At 42.4% G+C, this 21,431-nt stretch overlaps 1 protein-coding gene and 1 pseudogene across 2 annotated transcripts in view; both read right to left on the bottom strand.

Annotated features, from left to right (window-relative positions):
- Positions 1 to 1,408: 1,408 nt before the first annotated feature.
- Eapp (E2F associated phosphoprotein) overlaps positions 1,409 to 21,431 on the bottom strand; it is a 25,886-nt gene continuing 5,863 nt past the window's right edge. The window contains exons 4-7 of one of the 2 annotated variants that reach the window (XM_029484846.1): positions 15,263 to 15,374; positions 9,688 to 9,801; positions 4,780 to 5,059; positions 1,409 to 1,425 (exon numbers count right to left, since the gene is read on the bottom strand). In XM_029484846.1, coding sequence (XP_029340706.1) covers positions 4,792 to 5,059; positions 9,688 to 9,801; positions 15,263 to 15,374 — 494 coding nt within the window. In that variant the 3' untranslated portion in view covers positions 1,409 to 1,425; positions 4,780 to 4,791. Of the gene's footprint in view, positions 1,426 to 3,585; positions 3,722 to 4,779; positions 5,060 to 9,687; positions 9,802 to 15,262; positions 15,375 to 21,431 lie in introns of those variants that run through there. The other variant, XM_029484845.1, reaches the window with a different exon arrangement.
- LOC115032796 lies at positions 10,452 to 11,109 on the bottom strand (annotated as a pseudogene).

Consider the following 21,431-nt stretch of genomic DNA (forward strand, 5'->3'; position numbering starts at 1 on the left):
CCAAGCAGAGGCAGGTAGATTTCTGAGTTCAGTGTCAGCCAAAGCTAAATAGTGAAACACTGCCTCAAGCCCCCACCCCCTCAAAAATAATAATATTCCTAAAACAAGATGAGAACATTATAAAAAAATATAATCAAAAGAAAAAGAAGCCAGGCGGTGGTGACACAAACCTTTAATCCTAGCACTCAGGAGGCAGAGGCAGGTGGATCTCTGAGTTTGAGGCCAGCCTGGTCTACAGAGTGAGTTCCAGGACAGCCAGGGCTACACAGAGAAACTTTGTCTCGCAAAACCAAAAAGAAAGAATGAAAGAAAGGAGAGGAGAGGAGAGGAGAGGAGAGGAGAGGAGAGGAGAGGAGAGGAAGAGAGAGAGAGAGAGAGAGAAAGAGAGAAAGAGAGAAAGAGAGGAGAGGAGAGGAGAGGAGAGGAAGAGAGAGAGAGAGAGAGAGAAAGAGAGGAAGAGGAAGAGGACGAGGACGAGAAAGAGAAAGAAAGAGAAAGAGAAAAAGAGAAAGAGAAAGAGAAAAAGAAAAAGAAAAAGAAAAAGAAAAAGAAAAAGAAAAAGAAAAAGAAAAAGAAAAAGAGCAAGGTCTGATGTCTTATACCTGAAATCCCAGCACAAGGAGGAGGGCCAAGGGTTCAAGGTCAGCCTGGGCAACATTGTGAGTTCTAAGCTGTCAGGATACAAACTGAGACCTTGTCTCAATAAAGAACGAGAAAAAGAAAAGGAGGAAGAGGAGGAAAAAGAAAGAATTTCAAGTAATGAATAAACTTAAAACTAATATAAGTATACTAGAATATAAAATTGGGGAATGCCCCCCAAAAACTAAGCAAACAAAATGACGAGGTATAGGACAGTATCTTATCCTAGGTGGGATAAACAGACTGCTTTGAGACAACAGTCTCACATAGTCTAGGTGGCCTAGAATTCAACAGGGAGTGACTTAAACTCCCAGTCCTCCTGCCTCTACTCACCAACGCTGGGATTACAGGCATGCACCACTTCACCTGGAAACAGATCTTTAATATATATCAAAATATATATATTTATAAAATATATTTTTAGTGGTCTCATTATGTAGCCAAGGCCATCCTGGAACTCACAACGTAGTGTAGGTTGACCTTGAACTATCAGTCCTCAGTTAGCCTCTAGAGCGATGTTTCTCATCCTGTGGGCTATGACTCCTTTCACCGAGGTCACCTAAGACCACCGGAGAAAACAGATATTTACATTACAATACACAACAGTGACAAAACTGTAATTATGCAGGAGTAGCAGCAATAATTTTATGGTTGGGAGCTGCTATAACCTGGGGAACTATCTCAGTGGGCGGCGGCACCAAGAAGGTTAAGAACTGCTGCTCTCGAGTAGTGAGAAGTCTGGCCTGTTTCCACGCTCCACCGACCTCGAGCTTTTCTTAAGGGAACCTGCAAGCATGAGGATAAAGTTAGAAGGCTCTACTTCAATTAATTAGATCCCAAGAAGGAACAGAGCCTAACGGAAAAGGAGCTCTAGGAAAATAAAACACTTCTGCAACTGAAAATCCAAAGTGAGCAGAGCAACCAGGGGGACTGACCCACTCTACAGGCTTCCAAACGACTGCGGAGCTGGAAAAAATGGCTCGCTGGTTAAGAGCACTTACTTTGTAATCACGGGGACCTGAGTTTGGATCCCAGAGCCCACGTAACAATCTGGGTGTTACTGTAAATGACTGTTACCCCTGCATCAAGGAGGGAAGAGATAGGAAGATGGCTGGGGCTTGCTAATCTCCAGCCTGCCAGAGAAAACACAAGCCCCAGATGTAAGGAGACCCAGCCTCAGAAAGGACAACAGAGGGTGACGGAGGAGGGTACCCCAGCCCCTCCCACTGCCTGCACACTCACAACTCACACAGACAAATAGGTACATAAATAAAGGACTTAATGAGTGATTTTAATATTTTATATATTTCTACAACTAGAGGTAAGTAGCCTCTGGGACCTGACACCACTTCCTGGTTAATCAATCAGCACACAAAAAAAAATTTTTAAGGAAACTTCAATCCCTTCAAGGCCAACAACAGGGGGCGGGGGGGGGATACTTCAGTCCTATGGCTATAAAGATGCACAGTCTGCCAATACCCTGATACTTGGAACAGATACTTGCCTAGCCTCGTGAGAACATTACCTAATGTATATTACCTAATATATACTGCAAAGTCTTTAAGGTTCCTTATAGCCTTTGTGAGCTAATCTTGAGTAAATACACTGCTTAACTGTGGCCAGGCTTCTAATTAAAAAAGAAAAAAATATATAACACAGTGGATGTGTGCTACTCTGTATGATTGTGTCATGCTGCTGGCAGCAGTGGGGAGCGGGGAGGTAGGCGCAGGGTGAGCAGGAGCTCAAGGTCGACCTCAGCCACAAGGTGAGTCTGAGGACAGCCTGGGCTACGGGAGACCCTGTGGAGGACGGGGAAGAGCTGAGGCTAAAGCAAGGCCGTAAGTGATCCTTCAGAGGTTTACGGGCAGCTGCTTAACCTAGAGAGAAATGGAGGTGCAATGATAAAGATGAGGTGGCTCCATCTCAGAAACAGCATTTACAGGTCGTTATAGAAACCATCCCAAGTGAAGGGAGAGAAAGACACTCAAAGCTACACAGGGAAATCAGATGGGAACACAGCATGGCTCTTGGTGTCCAGCCCAAACGGCCGTAGGCAGTGTCTGACATCTCAAGATCTTTTTCTAATGAAAGGACATGAACAATAGCTGCTAATAGTGTTTTATTTAATGTTGGTTTTGTAAGTATACAAAATAGGTCTCACTCATTACGGCATTTTCATACGCACAGCACTGAACTTTGCTCCTAGTCACTGTCCCACATGTTTGCTCGCCCCCAAACTGTCAGTCAACACTGTCTCCCCCACTTTTCAGAGCCTGTGTGAATGTGTATTTCAACAGACTCAAGGATAACAATGTGCACATGACAAAGCATGCCACAGTTTGTTTTCCCCACCTCCACACATGCCTCCCCCTTTAGGTCTTTTCCCCATGTGGTAAGTAGTTTTATGCGTAAATATAGTCTATTCTTAGATTATTTTCAATTTATTTTATTTTATTTTATGTATGTCTGTGTAATGATATCAGATCTTAGAGTTACAAACAGTTGTGAGCTGTCGTGTGGTTGCTAGAAATTGAACACAGGTCCTCTGGAAAAGAAGTCAGTGCTCTTAACTGCTGAGCCATCTCTCTAATCCTTCATTTTCATTTTTTTTTCCTGGTAATATTGCCATGAATATCCTGGGCATTTGAAATATCATCCTAAAAGAAGTAGTTCTAATTAGTAAACTTAGTATAAATAGTACATAGAATTCTCCTCTCTATAGCTGTTCTCTTCCCTTGTTACCATCAGATTACATCTTTACATATTGGGATTCCTTGCTTGTTACAGCATTATCTTCTCAGAGAGACCCAAAGGCAAGCTTTTTTGCATTTTTTTTTTAAGATTTATTTATTTCACTTATATGAGTACACTGTAGCTGTCTTCAGACACACCAGAAGAGGGTGTCAAATCCCATTACAGATGGTTGTGAGCCACCATGTGGTTGCTGGGAATTGGACTCAGGACCTCTGGAAGAGCAAGCAGTCGGTGCTCTAACCGCTGAGCCGTCTCTCCAGCCTTCTCCAGATGATTTCAGAACTTCCCGCTGGACTGGAGGTGTGGTGCACTAGGGTGCTTACTAAATCTGAGGAGAAAGTAGGGCTTGCAATAGCAATACCAGAGGAGATCCTACAAAACTACAATAATCAGACTGAGTGTTGCTCTATAACATACTCCCATGTGCTAATTTGAAACTAAAAATGTCAAGTACATATTGCCTCCATATAGATACCACCATATTATAAAAATTATCAAATATGCTAGCCACCAATGCACTGACACCAACTTCTTTCCCCCATTCCTTCCCTTCTTGCCTTTCCCAAGTGCTTGAATTATAGGCCACCATGCCCTAAGCACTGAGAATGTCTTAGAAACTCACTTGTGTGCTTGTGTAGTGTTGGCTATCCAGTCCAGGAACCTGCACTTGTCAAGCACGAACTCCACCACTGCTCCTCCCCAGCCACAGACGACAAAAGGAACCATTCATTACCTGTTGTCTCAACTCCATTCAAACTCTCACTGGCCCAACTCTCCTAACTTGTAGCTTGGAGAAGGCCCAGAAGGTAATCAGAGAGAGAAATAGTTCCCCTCAGGGCATACGCAAGGCCCCTTCAGGGAAACAGAGTGTGTGTCTGTCTGTCTGTCGGTCGGTCGGTATGCATGCACCTATGTTAAGAAATAGGAAAACTTTCAAGAGTTGATTCTCTCCTTCCACTGCAGATTCCAGGGATTGAACTCAGGTTATCAGGCTTGCATGCCAAGTGCAGAGCCATCTTGCCAACAGCTAAACCTCATTTCTTTATAAAACACTGCAGGCTGTAGTATTTTGTTACAGCAACAGAAAATGGACCAAACACTAGGAAACAAATACTTACTCTAAAACTGTTTGAGTATAGAAAGCTAACTTAATAAATAAGAAGCTCCAAAGTCTACAGATACGCACTAGAAATGGAATGAATAATCAGTCCTATCTGTCCTCATGGGAAAATTAAAAGGCAAAGAGGGAGAAGAGATAGAGGTTGATAACCACTCCTTTTCATAAAGATGAAATATTGTTTTAATGACAACATCACTGAATGATATGAATAGGAAAGAGGAAAACAAGAGTCTATGTTTGCCTTATACACAGAGCTGGGCAGTTACCTGTCACACTGATCAAGAATGACTGGCTAAAACATTGAAAAAGTGAAAGACTTCATCCTTGTCATAGACTGCCACTTCAGTTGAGCACTCCGTGCACATGACAGGGTGGTAGACTTCCTCGGCTTCTCTCTCTGCGGGATCTTCAGGATTAGACCTCATCTTCTTAGCACTCCGCCTTTTCCTCCTGTTTTCTGGATTCTTGTATCTCAGAACCTCTTCTCTGTTGATAGAACAATTCATCACAAACATTGCCCTGTACTGCGTCTTGTAGGATTCATGCCTATAAGGAGAATAAAATAAAGAATTTGGATGTAATAGTGGTCAATTTTAGATCAAATTTGAGACTATCAAAAACCTACATGAATATCTACCAAAATAAAGATAAGGGAATGAAATGTGAATGTAAGGAAATTTGAATTTGTTAGAATACAGAGCATCTTTTATCTCTTTATCTATTTTTTTGAGACAGAGCTGCAAAAGCTAACCTGGAACTCACAATCCTCCTGTCTCAACTTCTCAAGTAATGAGATTGCAGGCATGGACCACCACTTCATGGAAAAACATATTCCTTAAATGGAATGCAAGGTGGGCCATAGTGACACACACCTTTGATCCCAGTACTTGGGAGGCAGAGGCAGGAGGATCTCTGTGAGTTCATGGCCAATTTGATCTACATATTGAGTTCTAGGACACCCAGGGATACATAGAGATACTCTGCCTCAAAAAACTATAAACAAACAAGCAAACGGAAATATATTGCTGGGTTAATGATAAAGCATGAACAAAGTCTTGAGATTTAATCTCCAGCAATGATTTATTTATTTTTTTTTTTTTTGGGGCCTGGGTCTCACAAATCAGGCCCTCACCAGCTCAGAACTCCATATGTAAACCAGGCCAGCCTCATATTCACAGAGATTCACCTGCCTCTGCCCCATGACTACCAGGCTCAAAGGCATGTGCCACCTACCATGCCTGGCTCCAGCTATAAGTTTGTTTGTTTTGTTTCGTGTTGCATTAGGTAATTAACACTATTCAAATCACCCAGATGGCAGCATGAGTTACTCCATACCTGACCCAATGTTCTGTTCTGAGTTCCTGATTGAAAGGCGCACACCACACACACACACACACACACACACACGAAGCCTTCTATTTAATATGCTTTGAACAGCTCAATGGCTGGGCCACTCCCAAACTTCAACGATGTTAACACCTCCCCTCTGACACTCCTGAGCTATTACTTACTAAAATCTGTATTCCACCTTTGCTGCCCTAAATCCAATGGGGGCCCCTGGGGCTGCTCTTCCCGGCTCTTAAGTGATTCCTGTGCTCTCCCTTCTGCAGCTCTCAAGCCTGGATCTTACTCCTTTCCCTGCATGGTGATTCTCCTCCTCCTTCTCTCTCTGTCCCTTGCCTGCAAATCCTAAAGTCCCCTCTCTATCTCTCTGCCCTGCCGTTGCCGCCCAGCAAATTTATTTACCAATCAGAACCAACTGGTAGCAGGGACCCTCAGCGTCTTACATATGGATTCTCTCTCGTGCAATATTGGGACCCCAAATAATATAATGCACACAAGTATACATACAGATAGAATACTTGTATGCATAAAATAAATCCTTTTTTTGTTTTGTTTTTTAAATATTTTTAGACTTATTTATTTATTTTATTTTTACTTATGTGAGTACACTGTTGTTCTCCTCAGACATACCCGAAAGAGGACATCAGATCCCATTACAGATGGTTGTAAGCCACCATGTGGTTGCTGGGAATTGAACTCAGGACCTCTAGGAGAGCAGTCAGGGTTTCTTAACCAATGAGTCATCTCTTCATCCCAAAATAAATAAATCTTTAAAAAAACAAAAAAAAAACTTTTAGGGGCTAGAGAAATGGCACTGGCTGCTCTTCCAGAGAACCTGAATTCAATTCCCACTATCCACATATTAGCTTATAACATCTGTAATTCCAGTCCCAAGGGATCTGACACCCTCTTCTGGCCACTGTGGATACTGCACACATATGATGCACAGTCGTACATGTAAGCAAAACTTCCATATTAGTACAATAAAGGACAAAAGCCGGCAGTGGTGGTGCACACCTACACACAGGGAAACCGTCTTGGAAAATAAAAGAAAGGAGAAGAAACAACTTTTATCCTAGAAAAAAAAATAATTTATAGAACAATTTTTAAATTTGTTTTTTAAATTTAAAACAAAAAACATTGCTGGAAACTTAGTGGATGATACTTAAGGTTGTTTTGAAGCAGGTCCTTACATAACCTGGGCTGGCCTTGAACCTGCTAAGTAACTAAGGCTGGCCTTTAACTCCTCATCCTCCTGCCTCTGCCTCAAAAGTGCTAGGATTAAAGGCCTACACCACTACACCTAGCAATGATACGCAAATTTGTGAAGAATTTTATATTTAAAAACTAAAAGCTGTCACCTGGGTGTAGTAGTGGTATAGAACTTGCTCTGAATGTATGATGTACTGAATTTGATTTTGATCTCCAGAACCCACGTGGTGAAAGAACCAACTCCCACACACTGTCATCTGACCTCCACAGAACAGAATGTGTGCAAACACATGCATACTAAATAAACACATGAACATGGGCTGCAGAGATGGCTCAGCTGTTAAGAGTACTCGCTCTTTCAGAGAAGCCAGGTTTGGCGTCCAGTACCAACATGGCACACACAACTGTCTGTTAATTCCAGTTCTAGTTTGTTCTGTCCCATCTTCTGTCCTCTAAAGAGCATACATGATGCACATACATTCATGCATGTAAACACTCACATAAATCTAAAAAAAAAAAAAACAAAATTAGTTGTTGCTGAGGACCATAAACTCTGGTGTGGGGTGGTGGGCTGTGAGAGGCAGCCTGGTTCCTGGTCGAGCAAAGACTAGAAACCCCCAGTGACCCTGAAGGGACCAAAGGCATTTCGCCCTGCTCCTAGGCACCTGACTCCTGTCACATAGCTACAGCCCCCCCAAAACTCCCCCTCCCCCGTAGAGAGGTCTGTGGCCATCAGTCACGTAGGAGTAGCACCCCAAGTCCTCCCACATGTAGATAAGGTATCCCCAAACTCTCACACCAAGCCAATAGGAAGCCCTTGCTCTCAGGCCCTGACCCACCCAAAAACTGTCTATAAGGTCCTATCCAGAAGGAATAAATGTGTGTGAGAACTTCTCCATCATCTGAGAGCTTCTGTCATAAGAGCTGTAGCGCTGTGCCTGGGAAGAGGTCTGCTCTCCTAAGCGCCACCAGAAGCTCCTCCACAGTGCTCACTGAGCCTCCCACCGGCTCGGCCTGGCCTGACTCAGCACAGAGCGAACAACCGACCAACCCAGGCTGTAACAGCAACAGGGTGGAGACAGAAATGGAGGCAGCTGCAATTCCCCCTCCCTGCTCGCATTCTCCCCCCTTCACCTGGCCAGGCCAGGTATCTCCGTGGAAAGCCTCCAGTACACAGGCCCACACTCTGGCTCACTGGGCCTGTGCCAGTGTAGCCCGGGATCTAGCTCTCAAAGGCTGAGGCACGAGGATCAAGACTATCAGAGCCATCTGTATTACATAGTGAGTGAGACCTTGCCTCAAAATAGATAAATAAAATCCAAGTCTAATGGTGCATGACTTTAGTCCCAGCACTTAGGAAGCAGGTGGATCTCTGTGTGTTCAAGGCCAGCCTGTGTGCAAAGACAGTTGAAGACCAGTCAGGGCTGCACAGTGAGAGTCTATCTCAAAAGAACAGACAGACTGCTAGTCAGCACTACACTGAGCAAATGAGTCTATGAGCAAAGACTGGCAGCAAATGGGTGACTCCAGGAGCAAGGTAATGACGGAAAGAGAACTGGCTTAGCTTCATCTCCACTGTTCAGAGAAAGGAAAATGGAACTCTGCTCTGCCAGGATCTGAATCCTTCTGGAATGACACTAATAAAAGACCAAGACACCTCCGGCTTGAACTGGATATGGAGTACTGTGGAAGCAGAAGCTGCACAGTTTTTGGCTTTGTTGTGGTTTTTTTTCTTTGAGACAGGGTTTCTCCGTGTGTAGCCCTGGCCGTTCCGGGACTCACTCTGTAACCAGGATGGTCTCAGACTCAGAGATCCGCCTGCCTCTGTCTCCTGAGAGCTGGGATCACAGGCATGTGCTACCACCGCCTGGCCTAGATCTGCTTTCTCAGCTAACAGTCTGTCAGACTGGAATACTCCACATGACTCCAGTGGTGTGAGGACAACTACAGCTTAGATTCAGACTGAAAATCACCCTGCATCTGGTTTAACTGAATGCCCCCTGCCCTCACTCCTGCTGTACACTACCAGAGAAATGAATTGTGCACTTAAACCCACTCAGTTCTTTGGATTCTTGTAACCACATCATACATCACAGTTATCACTTTCTACAGTATGGTCAAATAAATTTTCACATAACAACAACAGGAAAAAGTTTATTTCTGCCGGGCGTGGTGGCGCACGCCTTTAATCCCAGCACTGGGAGGCAGAGGCAGGCGGATTTCTGAGTTCGAGGCCAGCCTGGTCTACAAAGTGAGTTCCAGGACGGCCAGGGCTACACAGAGAAACCCTGTCTTGAAAAAAAAAAAAAGTTTATTTCTAGGGGCTGGAGAGATGGCACAGCAGTTAAGAGCTCTGACTGCTCTTCCAAAGGTCCTGAGTTCAAATCACAACAACCACATGGTGGCTCACAACCACCAGTAATGAGATCTGACGCCCTCTTCTGGAGTGTCTGAAGACAGCTACAGTGTACTTACATATAATAAATAAATAAATATTTTTTTTAAAAAAGTTTATTTCTGATTTAAGCAAAGGACCACCAAACTGTTTCTGTTTCGGGGGAGGCTTGCTAGGGTCAGGGTGTGCTCACTTGTTCCCATGTGGTACCGTTGTCCCTTACCTCTGGCAATCAAGGCACAATGTCGTCATACAGGCTGGGCAATTCAGAACAGCATCACTGTTTGGAACAGGCTGTTGTTTCTGACGTGGTCTTTGCAATCCAAAAGCATGATAACTAAAACAGAAAAATAAATTTGGGAAGGAAAAATACATTAATCTACCAAATCCTGATCTCTTCTTTTTTTTTTTTTTTTAAAGAAACACTGTAAGTTAGCCAGTTTTATTAATACTTTACATATTTGAGGAACTCATAAAACACACACACACATTTATCAGGTTTTTTTTTTTTAAAAAGTCATATAAGGCTGGCAAGATGGCTCAGCAGGTAAGAGTACTGACTGTTCTTCCAAATGTCCTGAGTTCAAATCCCAGCAACCACATGGTGGCTCACAAGCACCAGTAATGAGATCTGACGCCCTCTTCAGTAGTGTCTGAAGACAGGTACATAAATAAATCTTTGGGCTAGAGTGAGCGGGGTTCTAAATTCAATTCCCAACAACCACATGAAGGCTCATAACTATCTGTATATCTACAGCGTACTCATATATACACAGAATAAATAAATAAATCTTAAAAAAAATAAAAGTCATATAAAAGGAAAAAATTGAAAAACCAATTTCATCTGGATCTGGGGTCCAACTGAAAAACAAAGGTTAAGCATCTTTGGAATCTATAGCTTTAAAAATACCACGTGCAAATATTGTTTTGGGATTCACAGTCCAAATAGCTCATGGTTTTTTTTCTTGCTACTACAGATTTAATAACACTGGTAGGGACATATAACTTCTGGCACGGATTAGACACCAAGGGACGTAACCTAAACTAAAAATGGAAATGGATACTCTAATGTATACATTATTGAACTGCTCAACAGCCAAGCTGTGCAGTCTTCCTCGAAGGCACAAAGCAGAGCTAATCAAGGCTGGTCTTCCTCGTCGTCCTCAAGAATGCTTCCCATTTCTCTCTCCATCCCCATCAGGGTCAGCTTCATCAAGCATTTCCTGTCATTCATCTTCGGTTAACTTTCCCCCATCTCCTTGGCACCTTTCTTGATGTTACTTAGTGATATATATGCTTCTAGTAGCATCATCATCAAATAACTTCAATGCCTTCAGTGTTTCTTCCTTCTCATCTTTTTCACTTATTTTTATGCTCATAATGGCAAAAGAAATCTTCAAAACTAATGGTCCCAGCCCTTCCTTGTTGGTTTCAGTTATCATTTAACTTCTTCTTTCTCTGGCTCAAATCCCAAGGCCTGCATTGCAATCTTCAATTCTTTCAGATCTATGGTTCCAGACACATCAACTACTGCGTAAATAAGTCAAAGGTCTCTTTAATTTCTTGCTTTTGGGTGTCATTCAATTCAACTTTTGCTGCCTTTTTTCTTCCATTGGTCTAAAATTGTGCAATGACTGGATGCCATGTCCCTTACCAGCACCCCCACCCATGCCATGCAACAGCCCCCAAAATCCTGGTTTCTAATGTCACTGTCCAGAAAAGGAATCAGTACCCAGAGAAGTAGTTAACTGCACAATTATTATTACTTATATTTTTATTTTACTTTAAGTGTATGAATGTTTTATCTGCTTGTATCTAAGTGCATCTGGAGTCCTGGGAGGTGTGGGGTCCTAGGGACTTAAGGATGGTGAATATTAGAAACCAAATTCAGGGGCTGGAGAGATGGCTTAGTGGGTAAGAGCACTGACTGCTCTTCCGAAGGTCCTGAGTTCAAATCCCAGAAACCACATGGTGGCTCACAACCATCCATAATGAGATCTGATGCCCTTTTCTGGGATGTCTGAAGACAGGTAGAGTGTACTTACCTATAATAAATAAATAAATCTTTAAAAAAAAAAACAGAAACTAAATTCAGGTTCTCTACAAGAGCATCAAGTGCTCTTAACAACTGAGCCATCTCTCCAGCACCAGAAATGGCTAATTCTAGGGATATTCTAGGGATATGGTTTACAAGCTCTAAAACACCTCGCAGAAGCAGAAAGGAAAAGGTGCTCAGAAAGAAAAACAAAAATCAAATCTCAGGGCAGTAGAGCTTAACTCCTCACTCTTTAGGTCTAAACTACACACAGTAACTTTCTTTCAGAGCAGGTAGTTTAGTGGGATGTGGTGGTCCACACCTGTAATCCCAGCACTCCAGAGGCAAAGGCAGGGGGAGCCAGAGTTCAAGGCCTAAAATGAGACAATCTCATAAAAGCTAAACCTACCAAATAAAAACAAACCAACAGCAACAAAAAAAATGTAGTATCAGTGTGATTGTGAGAAAAATCTCAGGTGAATTCTAACAGGAAACTAACTCTTTCTCATACCTGGACAGGGCTCTTCAAAATACTTAAGATGCCACAAACAAGAAAAATCTAAGAAACTATTTTTTATTTGTAGTCAAGAACTTAGGTTAGCCAGGCAAGGGAGCCTACACTAGTAATCCTAGCACTAGGGAGACAACACAGGAAGACTAAAAAGTCAAAGGACTACTGAGCTACACAGTGAGCTGCAGACCAATCTGAGAGAGTCTCTAAAACACTCAAAACGAGGGCCCAGGAGGCCCGGGGAAATGTAGCCAGGATGGTGCCTGCTGTGCAAGTGTGAGGAGCTAAGCTAAGATCCCAGCACTCATGTAAAGAGCAGGCCACAGAGGATGGAGAAAGGCAGGTGGATCCCTGGAGCTCACTGGCCAGCCAGCTGAACATAGCTCAAGGTTCACTACACAGACTCTGCCTCAAAAACTAAAGGTAGAGGAGCTGATAAAATGGCTTAACACATAAAGGTGCTTGCCACTAACCTGACAACCTGAATTCAATCTGGAAAACATACATGATTCCTACTGGTTGTCCTCTAACCTCCACAAGCAAGACTTGACACATATATATGCACATAGTGATAAATAATTTGTAAATAAATAAATGTAAAGTAAAATAAAGTCAGAAAGCTAAGGCAGGAAGAGCAAAAGTTTCCAATGTGGGGGGAGAGTATGGGTGACTTTTAGGATAGCATTTGAAATGTAAATGAAGAAAATACCTAATAAAAAACTTTTTAAAAAAAGTTTCCAATGTAACGCTGGGCAAATTCCAGGCCAAAGTATGCTTCCGAGGAGATCCTGCCTCAGAACATAAAATAAAAGAAGCTGTAGTAACTGGACACCAGAGGGCACTGGAGGAGGCAGCACAGGAGTAAGTCAGGAAGAGGGAAAGGACTGTGGAAGAACTGAAGCTAAAGGGTGTGTACAGTGTGATCCCAGAGCAACATCAGCCCTCCAGACTTGAAAAACAGACACCCATGCCCGTATGAACTGAAGCAAAGCCTCCTAGGCACTGAGGGTGTAGCTTAGCAACACAGTATTTGCCAAGCATATAGAAAAGCATGTATGCAATACCTAGCACCACATGTACAAGCACACAAAAAGTTACAACACAGAATTACCACAAAATCCTACCATGCTCCTTCTAGGTTTGTAACCAAAAAACAGAAGTAGGGACTCAAATCAGCATCTGTACATCAGTGTTGACACTATTCATGACAGTCAAAAGGCAGAACACAAACTTCTCTCGGTGGACAAATGGACAAAAAGTTGGGAGACATATATACAATGGCATTGTTCAGCCATAAAAAGAAGTACTGTGGGGGCTGGAGAGGTGGCTCAGCAGGAAAGAACACTGATTGCTCTTCCAGAGGTCCTGAGTTCAAATCCCAGCAACCACATGGTGGCTCACAACCACTCGTAATAAAATCTGACACCCTCTTCTGGTGCATCTGAAGACAGCTAGAGTGTACTTATGCATAGTAATAAATAAATCTTTGGGCCAGAGCCATCAGGGAGTGAGCAGGGTTGACCAGAGTGAGCAGAGGTCCTAAATTCAATTCCCAACAACCACATGAAGGCTCACAGCCATCTGTACAGCTACACTGTACTCATATACAAGAAAGAAAGAAAGAAAGAAAGAAAGAAAGAAAGAAAGAAAGAAAGAAAGAAAGAAAGAAAGAAAGAAAGAAAGCGAACGAACTGTGCTACAGTGTAGAAGAGCTCAAAAGCATTTTGTTCTTGGGCCTGCAAGGTGACACAAACCTTTAATCCCAGCATTTGGAATTACAAAACAAGAGCCAAAAAACACTTGGGAGGCAGAGATAGATGGAACTCTGGGTATTCAAAGCCAGCCTAGTCTCCATAGTTCCTGGATAGCTAAAAAAATAAAAGTAACAATTTAGATGCTAAAACCCTAATCTCAAAATAATTTAAAATTATAAGATAAGCACAGTGGTGAATATTCATAGTCCCAGCACTTGGGAGGCTGAGGCAGAATAGCCCAGGGACTTCAAGGCCAGTCTAGGAGAGACCTTATCTCAACAAACAAGCAAAAAACTTAAAACAAACAAACAAACAAAAGGTTTAGCATCTCTATTTGGGAAAAGTTAATTTTAAAAGAGCAAAAAAACAACCACTGAAAAGTTAGTCTTATAGTCAGGCCTATCAGTATAGAGCGTAGTCCCTGCTTCTCAGGTGCTGAGGTAGGAGGACTGCACATGCCAGGCCCACTGGGCTGCAGAGAAACTTCAAGGCCAGCCCGAACAACTTAATGAGACCTTGTTTTAAAAAGCAAAATGGGGGTTAAGGATGCATCTCAAGGATACAACACTTGCCCAGCATACTCAGGAACCTAAATTGTAGCGGCAAAAGGGAAGGCCAGGCATGATGGCAAATACCTACAATCCCAGCACTTAGGTTGAGGCAGGATTGCTACAAACTAGCCAGGGCAACATACATAAGGAGAACCAGGTAGCCAGGGCTACACAGCAAGACACTGTCTCAGAAGAACAATAAAAAGTTATTTTGTTTCTTAAATGAAGAAACTCTAACGGTTTAGATTCACCAATAATACAACAATTAATTGTTGTGGTGACACACACCTGTAACTTCAGACAGCATCTGGAAAGTAGAGGAGTTTAAGGCCAGCCCCAAGTACGTAATAAGGTTCCAAGCCAGTCTGGGTTACATGATAAGTCTTTTTAAAAATAAATAAAAATTCAGCCAGGCAGTGGTGACACACACCTTTGATCCCGAACTCAAGAGGTAGAGAAGATCTCTGAGTTTAAGAACAGCCCAGCCGGGGCTGGAGAGATGGCTCAGTGGGTAAGAGCACCCGACTGCTCTTCCGAAGGTCCAGAGTTCAAATCCCAGCAACCACATGGTGGCTCACAACCATCTGTAATGAGATCTGGCGCCCTCTTCTGGAGTGTCTGAAGACAGCTTATAATCAATAAACAAATCTTTAAAAAAAAAAAAAAAAAAAAANAANANCCCGGCCTACAGAGCAAATTCTGGGACAGCCAGGACAACATAGAGAGGTATTGTCTCAAAAACAGAGAGACTGACGGACAGACAGACGGATTAAAAACTATTTGACTAAAATTTGCTGGTTATTTTCAAATAAAGTATTCAAGTTTTTCTCCTCAAACTTTTTTGATGTGTTTGTGTGAAAACAAAGACACATACAGTGAAACAGAAAAGCAAAGAAAAATCACTCTGGCTTTCTCTAAAGATGCTAAATAAAGATTTAAATTCTTACCCCCTCCTCTTGGCGTCAACCCAGGCCTGGTCTCTGTTATCTTTCTCTGGATCATACAGCAGCTCATCGTTTGTTGGAATCCTGTGTTGTTTCTTCTTCTTCTTCTTGGTCACTTGTGTTAGTTTCAGAAAGGTTAAAAATATGGATCAGTATCCTGTCTAAAGTTCACACTACTTTTACTATAAAATGACTCTCCTGTTTCCCATACTATCTATTCTATTTTCATTATCTTTTTAAAGTTGCCTAAATGGGAGGGAGTGACCAGGAGAGGGGCAGTTAGTCAAATATAAAGGAATTAGTAAAAACTGAAAGTAAAAAAATAAAATAAAATAAAAGATGCCTAAGGCCTTTCTTTAGCAGTCCTGGCACTTGGAATGTTGAAGCAGAGCCGCCATGCCTGGGCTAAGCAGTGAGTCCCAGGGTACCCTGACAACAAAAGTAAAACCCTATCCCCAAAACAATGCATAAAATTCACTAAAATAAAGCTATTCTTCAAATAAGAGTCTTGGCCGGGCAGTGGTGGTGCAAGCCTTTAATCCCAGCACTTGGGAGGCAGAGGCAGGCGGATTTCTGAGTTAGAGGCCAGCCTGGTTTACAGAGTGAGTTCCAGAGCTACACAGAGAAACCCTGTCTCAAACAAAACAAAACAAAAACAAAAACAAAAAACAAATAAGAGTCTTGTCTAATTAAGACACTAAAACAAAAGATAAAGGAGGTGACAGGGCTAAGTTCAAATAATAAAAACTCAGTCTCACAAAACCCACTTAAAACCAGCTGGGCACGGTGACACATGTCTGTAATCCCAGTGCCTGAGAGATAGAGGCAGTTGGATTATGAGTTCAAGGTCATCCTGGCTACATACCAAGTTAGAGACCAGCTTAGCCTATATGAGACCCATCAAGAACAGAAGAGAGGAGGGTGAGATAGCTCATTGCCACAATGAGTCTGACAATCTGAGTTCAATCCCTGGGACTCAAGTGTGGCAGAAGAGAAATGACTCTCCTAAGTTGTCTTCTACAGCCATATGTGAGCTGTAGAATGAGCTCTCATAAATACATACACACACACAGAATAATTTAATTAAGGAAAAAAAATGCTAAGAATGTGATTTGGGTCTTGTGTAGCCAGAGCTGGCCTCTACTCACTATGCAGCCTAGGATAACTCTATGCTTCTGATAGCCCAGCCTTCACTTCCCAAACGCTGGGATCACAGGTGTGTGCACTGCACCCAGTTCTATCACACCTGGGGCTTTGCATATGCCAGGCAAGCAATTCTGTAAGTTGAGCTCCGTCTTAGTCCCACGAGCTACTTCTCCCATGTAAGATTACCACAAGTTCTCAAACCTAAAGTCATTACTAAAGCAGACAAGGGTGGCTCACACCTGCAGCCCTAACCCTGCAAAGCAGAAGCATGAGAGCTGCCAGGAACCAGAGGCCAGTGCGTGCTACACAGTTGTTTCCGGTCAGATGGGGCTACACTCTGAGACCACCTCTCAAATAAACACTGAAGTGAGAACAAAACATATTTTAAAACCAATGGTAATTCTTTTAAGGTTTACTTTACATACATGAGTGTTTTCCCTGAATGTATGGGTTTTTGTTTTGGTCTGGTTTTTGGTTTTTTTGAGACAGGGTTTCTCTGTGTAGCCCTGGCTGTCCTGGAACTCACTTTGTAGAACAGGCTGGCCTTGAACTCAGAAATCTGCCTGCTTCTGCCTTCCAAGTGCTGGGATTAAAGGCATGCGCCACCACTGCCTGGCTTACCTGAATGTATGTTAAGTACACTGCATGAATGCCTAGTGCATGCTGAAGCCAAAATAGGGACCCGGGTCCTCTGCAACTAGAGTTATGTATAGATAGCTGTAACGGACGATGTGAGTTCTGGAAACTGAACCCAGACCCTCTGCAAAAAAGAGCAGGTGCTCTTATACTCTGGGCCATTGCTCTAGCCCAGGGGTTCTCAGGGTTGTGACCCCTTTGGATGTTGAAGGACCCTTTCACAGGGGTCACTAAAGGCCATCAGAAAACACATTTACATTACAATTCACAACAGTAGCAAAATGAGTTATGAAGTAGCAATAAAAATAAATGTTACAGTTGGGGATCACCACAACATGAGAAACTGTGTGAAAGCATCTCAGGATTTCCCTGAGAACCACACTGTTGTAGCCCCTTGTCTAACATTCTTAAGGACCCAGGATATTTAAAACAAAACAAAAAAGTAAACTTTAGAGTCAAGAGATAGCTCAGCAGTTAAGAGCACTGGCTGCTCTGCCAGAGGTCCTGAGCAACATAGTGGTGTCATATACCTTTATTCCCAGCACTAGAGAGGCAGAGGCAGGTGGATTTCTGAGTTCAAGGCCAGTCTGGTCTATAGAATGAGTTCCAGGACAGCCAGGGCTACAGAAAAACCCTGTCTTTAAAAATGGAGAAAAATAAATACGTCTGTATTTCCAGCCAGATGTAGTAGTGCATACCTTTAATCCAGCGGTTCTCAACCTTCCTAACACTGCGACCCTTTAATACAGTTCCTCATGTTGTGCTGACTCCAACCACAAAATTATTTCATTGTTATTTCATAACTTTAATTTTGCTACTGTTATGAATCTTAATGTAAATATGCTGGATGTGTTTTCATTGTTACAAATTGAACATAGTTAAAGTACAGTAATTAACCACAAAAGAATATGTAGTTATATATACTGTAAAATATTTATTTCTAATTACAAATAAACAAAATTTTGTCTTGAAGCATAGTGTAACATGGGTAACAGTGTTACTAACACTAAACTACATTACTGCATTTTGGGACAGTATTCATAAAAAGCCAGTGTGTCAGTGTGAAAGCTGAGATTGCTTCTTTTGCTGGGGTTGGCAAGGAGGAGGCACACACCTTTAATCCCAGCCCTTGGGAGGCAAAGGCAGGCAGATCTCTTAAGTTCAAAGCCAGTCTACAGAGCTAGTTCCAAGAGAGCCAGGGCTACACAGAGAAACTCTGTCACCACGGGGGAATTGCTTCTTTCTCATCATCTTCCGCAACAAGTCTACTCCTGTATTTAGACTTACTTGACAATCAACAAGCTGGAAACCCCTGTTGTACAAAGATATGTTGTAGGAAATGGAATTAGAAGGCATAACATGGCTGGGCAGTGGTGGCATACGCCTTTAATCCCAGCACTTGGGAAGCAGAGGCAGGTGGATTTCTGAGTTCGGGCCAGCCTGGTCTACAGAATGAGTTCCAGGATAGCCAGGGCTACACAGAGAAACCCTGTCTCGAAAAACCAAAAAAAAAAAAGGCATAACATGGTCTCCAACAGAATGGGATATGACTCAAAGACCTGATCCTGAATTCTGTTACTGGCATTGCAGAGAAGTCAGATCTCACTGCCTTGCTATGAGTAAGTTCAATAAATGCCTCTTGTGCTGTCTCAGAAACATCTTCAACTTATCGTGAATGGGTTTCTAGCAAGTACAAATGGGCATCTGGTAGATCTGGAAAGCATGAGGAAATGTTGTCTGCAAGCATGTACAAGTGTCCTTTCACAGAAATTACCATCCTAATCCTTTGACTGGTTCAATGTCATATTCCTCAAAGAAAGCAGGGAAGGTGCACAACAGGAAAAGCTTATCTTCATCCAATTTCTTTGCCAAAGCTAAAGTTTCATTTGGAATGACTGGATCTTTTCAGACAAATTGAGACATGTTGCATTTGGTCCTTGCAACAGTGATAATTTCTACTCACTCAAAATGGCAAAGATGGCAACTGAGTAAGCTAGTTTCTGCAATTCACTTTTATCACTGAAAAGTGCTTCAACTGCAGTCTTGCTTTCAGATTAGAAAACATCTTGAGTTCATCCCAAAACTTTTCCTCCCGACAGCCATCTTCCTTCAGTGTGAATTAGCAGAGCCTTCTTCACTGCATCAACTCGTTGCACAGCTGTACAGTTGACTGTTTAAGGCGCTCACTCACTTACAAAACTGACAAAACTAGAGACGCTCTTCTTTACTTCTTGTGGCAGCATCTTTGATGCTAGCATTTGCTGATGAATCATACAGAATTGTCACGACTTTTGGTGACTTGTTCAGTAGGAAATGTTGAAATCCAGATCGGCATCCTAGCATAGCTGAAGCACCCTTTCTCAAGAGATCTTATGCTCTTTCAGAAATGAACCAATGTGTCGAACATATCTCCTTCAGCAGTTGTTTCCAGAAGTTTGCAAAAACAAAACTTATCTTTAAAGTAGCCATCATTAATATATCTCACATAACCTGTTAACTGCGAAGAGTTTGCAACATCTATAGATTCATCAAGCTGGATACTAAATATTGGAAGTAGCACAGATCCTGGATTACCTGATCAAGAACATCAGCAGACATGTCATGTAGTCTTGGACTGTGTCATTAGATAAGGATATTGCACTCAATCCTGTTCCAAATTTGTCTCCGATCATAGCTTGAACAACAGCAACAGTAAAAACTCAGCAATGATGTGAAGTTTTACAGCTCTGGCAATTCTGAGTTCTACCAAATATGAATCTTCAATGGCTGCTACACTTTGTGGTACTCTCCCCCAGAGTCAAGCCTCATCTTTTTTGAGGAGACTTGTTTTGTTCTGTTTTTTTGGACAGAGTTTATATAACCTTGTGTCTTAGTTAGGGCTTCCATTCCTATGAAAAAACACCATGACCAAGGCAACTCTTAATAAGAAAAATGTTCAATTGGGGCTGCTTACAGTTTCAGAGGTTCAGTTCATTATCATCATGGCAGGAAGCATGGAGACATGCAGATAGACAGTGCGAGAAGGAGCTGAGAGCTCTGCATCTTGATGCAAAGCCAGAAGACTGTCTTTGGGGGGGGGGGGGCCAACTTGAGCACTAAGAGCCCTCAATGTCCACCCTCACAGGGACACACTTCCTCCAACAAGGCCACACCACCTAACAGTGCCACTCCCTGGACCAAACATATTCAAATGACCACAGCTTGGCTGTCCTAAAACTCGCTCTGTAGACCAGGCTGGCCTCAAACTCAGAGATCCACCTGCCTCTGCCTCCAGAGTGCTGGGATTAAAGGCGTGAGACACCACCACTGTCTGGCTAGGTCAGGCTTTCTTGAGCTCATCAGCTTTGCTTCTAAAATAGTTGGTATTTTTGCAGCAGCAAAGCTCTGATACTCGCTATAACAATGTTCTTTCAGTTTATTAGTTTGTTTGGTTTCATACTTTCTGCTGATAGAATTTCACAGCAAATAACATATTGTGATTTCTCAACTCCCACTGTAATTATTAAGGTAAAACCACTGTAAAAAATCCTCATGCTGGGCGTGGTGGCTCATGCCTTTAATCCCAGCATTTGGGAGGCAGAGGCAGGCAGGTTTCGAAAGGACAGCAGGGCTACATAGAGGGAAAAAAAATCCTCACTATATTTTCTTTTCTTTTTTTTCTACATGGTCCATTGTCATATGACAGTTTTTTAAATGAAAATAATATATAACAGTAGCTTTAATAATATAAAAGATACTTTAGTCAATACAGTTCTTTTAAGTTTCCTATGACTTACCATTCCGTTTTTGTTGTTGTTGATGTTGATGTTTTTAAAACATACCTGTTACTATCAGAAGGGGGCAGTATTCACATCAACCACAGTTGAATATAAAGACCAATCACCCCAGGTAAAGTTCCAATGGTACAGTTTTAGTTTCTTGGGTTTTTTGTGTTTGGGGGTGTCTTTTGTTTTCTTGCAGTAGTTGCTGATTTTACAGCACATAGTTTTACATTTGCCCAGTAATTATACTCATGAAGTGTCGTTTTTACCTCCAACACTGCTGCTTTCTACACATGGACACCTGGTCCACATACGAACATGATGGTGCCAAACCTGTCACATACACGTGTATCAGTATATAAGGATGTATATGATGGGGTTGGCTGGATGATGTCTTCACACCAGGTAATCGTATATGGGCTGACCTAACCCTAACCCTAACCTATATGGATAGAAGAGTGGTGTCTCAATTCCTAAGACCACAGGAAATATGTGTTTTCTGATGGTCTTAGGCAACCCCTGTGAAAGGGTAGTTCCACCCCCAAATGGGTTGCAACCCACATGTTGAGACCCACTATTGTAAATGAATGCACACAGCTGCACCCCTTGCCTTTCTTTTTTTTTTTTTT

This window comes from Mus caroli, chromosome 12 (genome assembly GCF_900094665.2).
Source record: "Mus caroli chromosome 12, CAROLI_EIJ_v1.1, whole genome shotgun sequence".
NCBI lineage: Eukaryota > Metazoa > Chordata > Mammalia > Rodentia > Muridae > Mus > Mus caroli.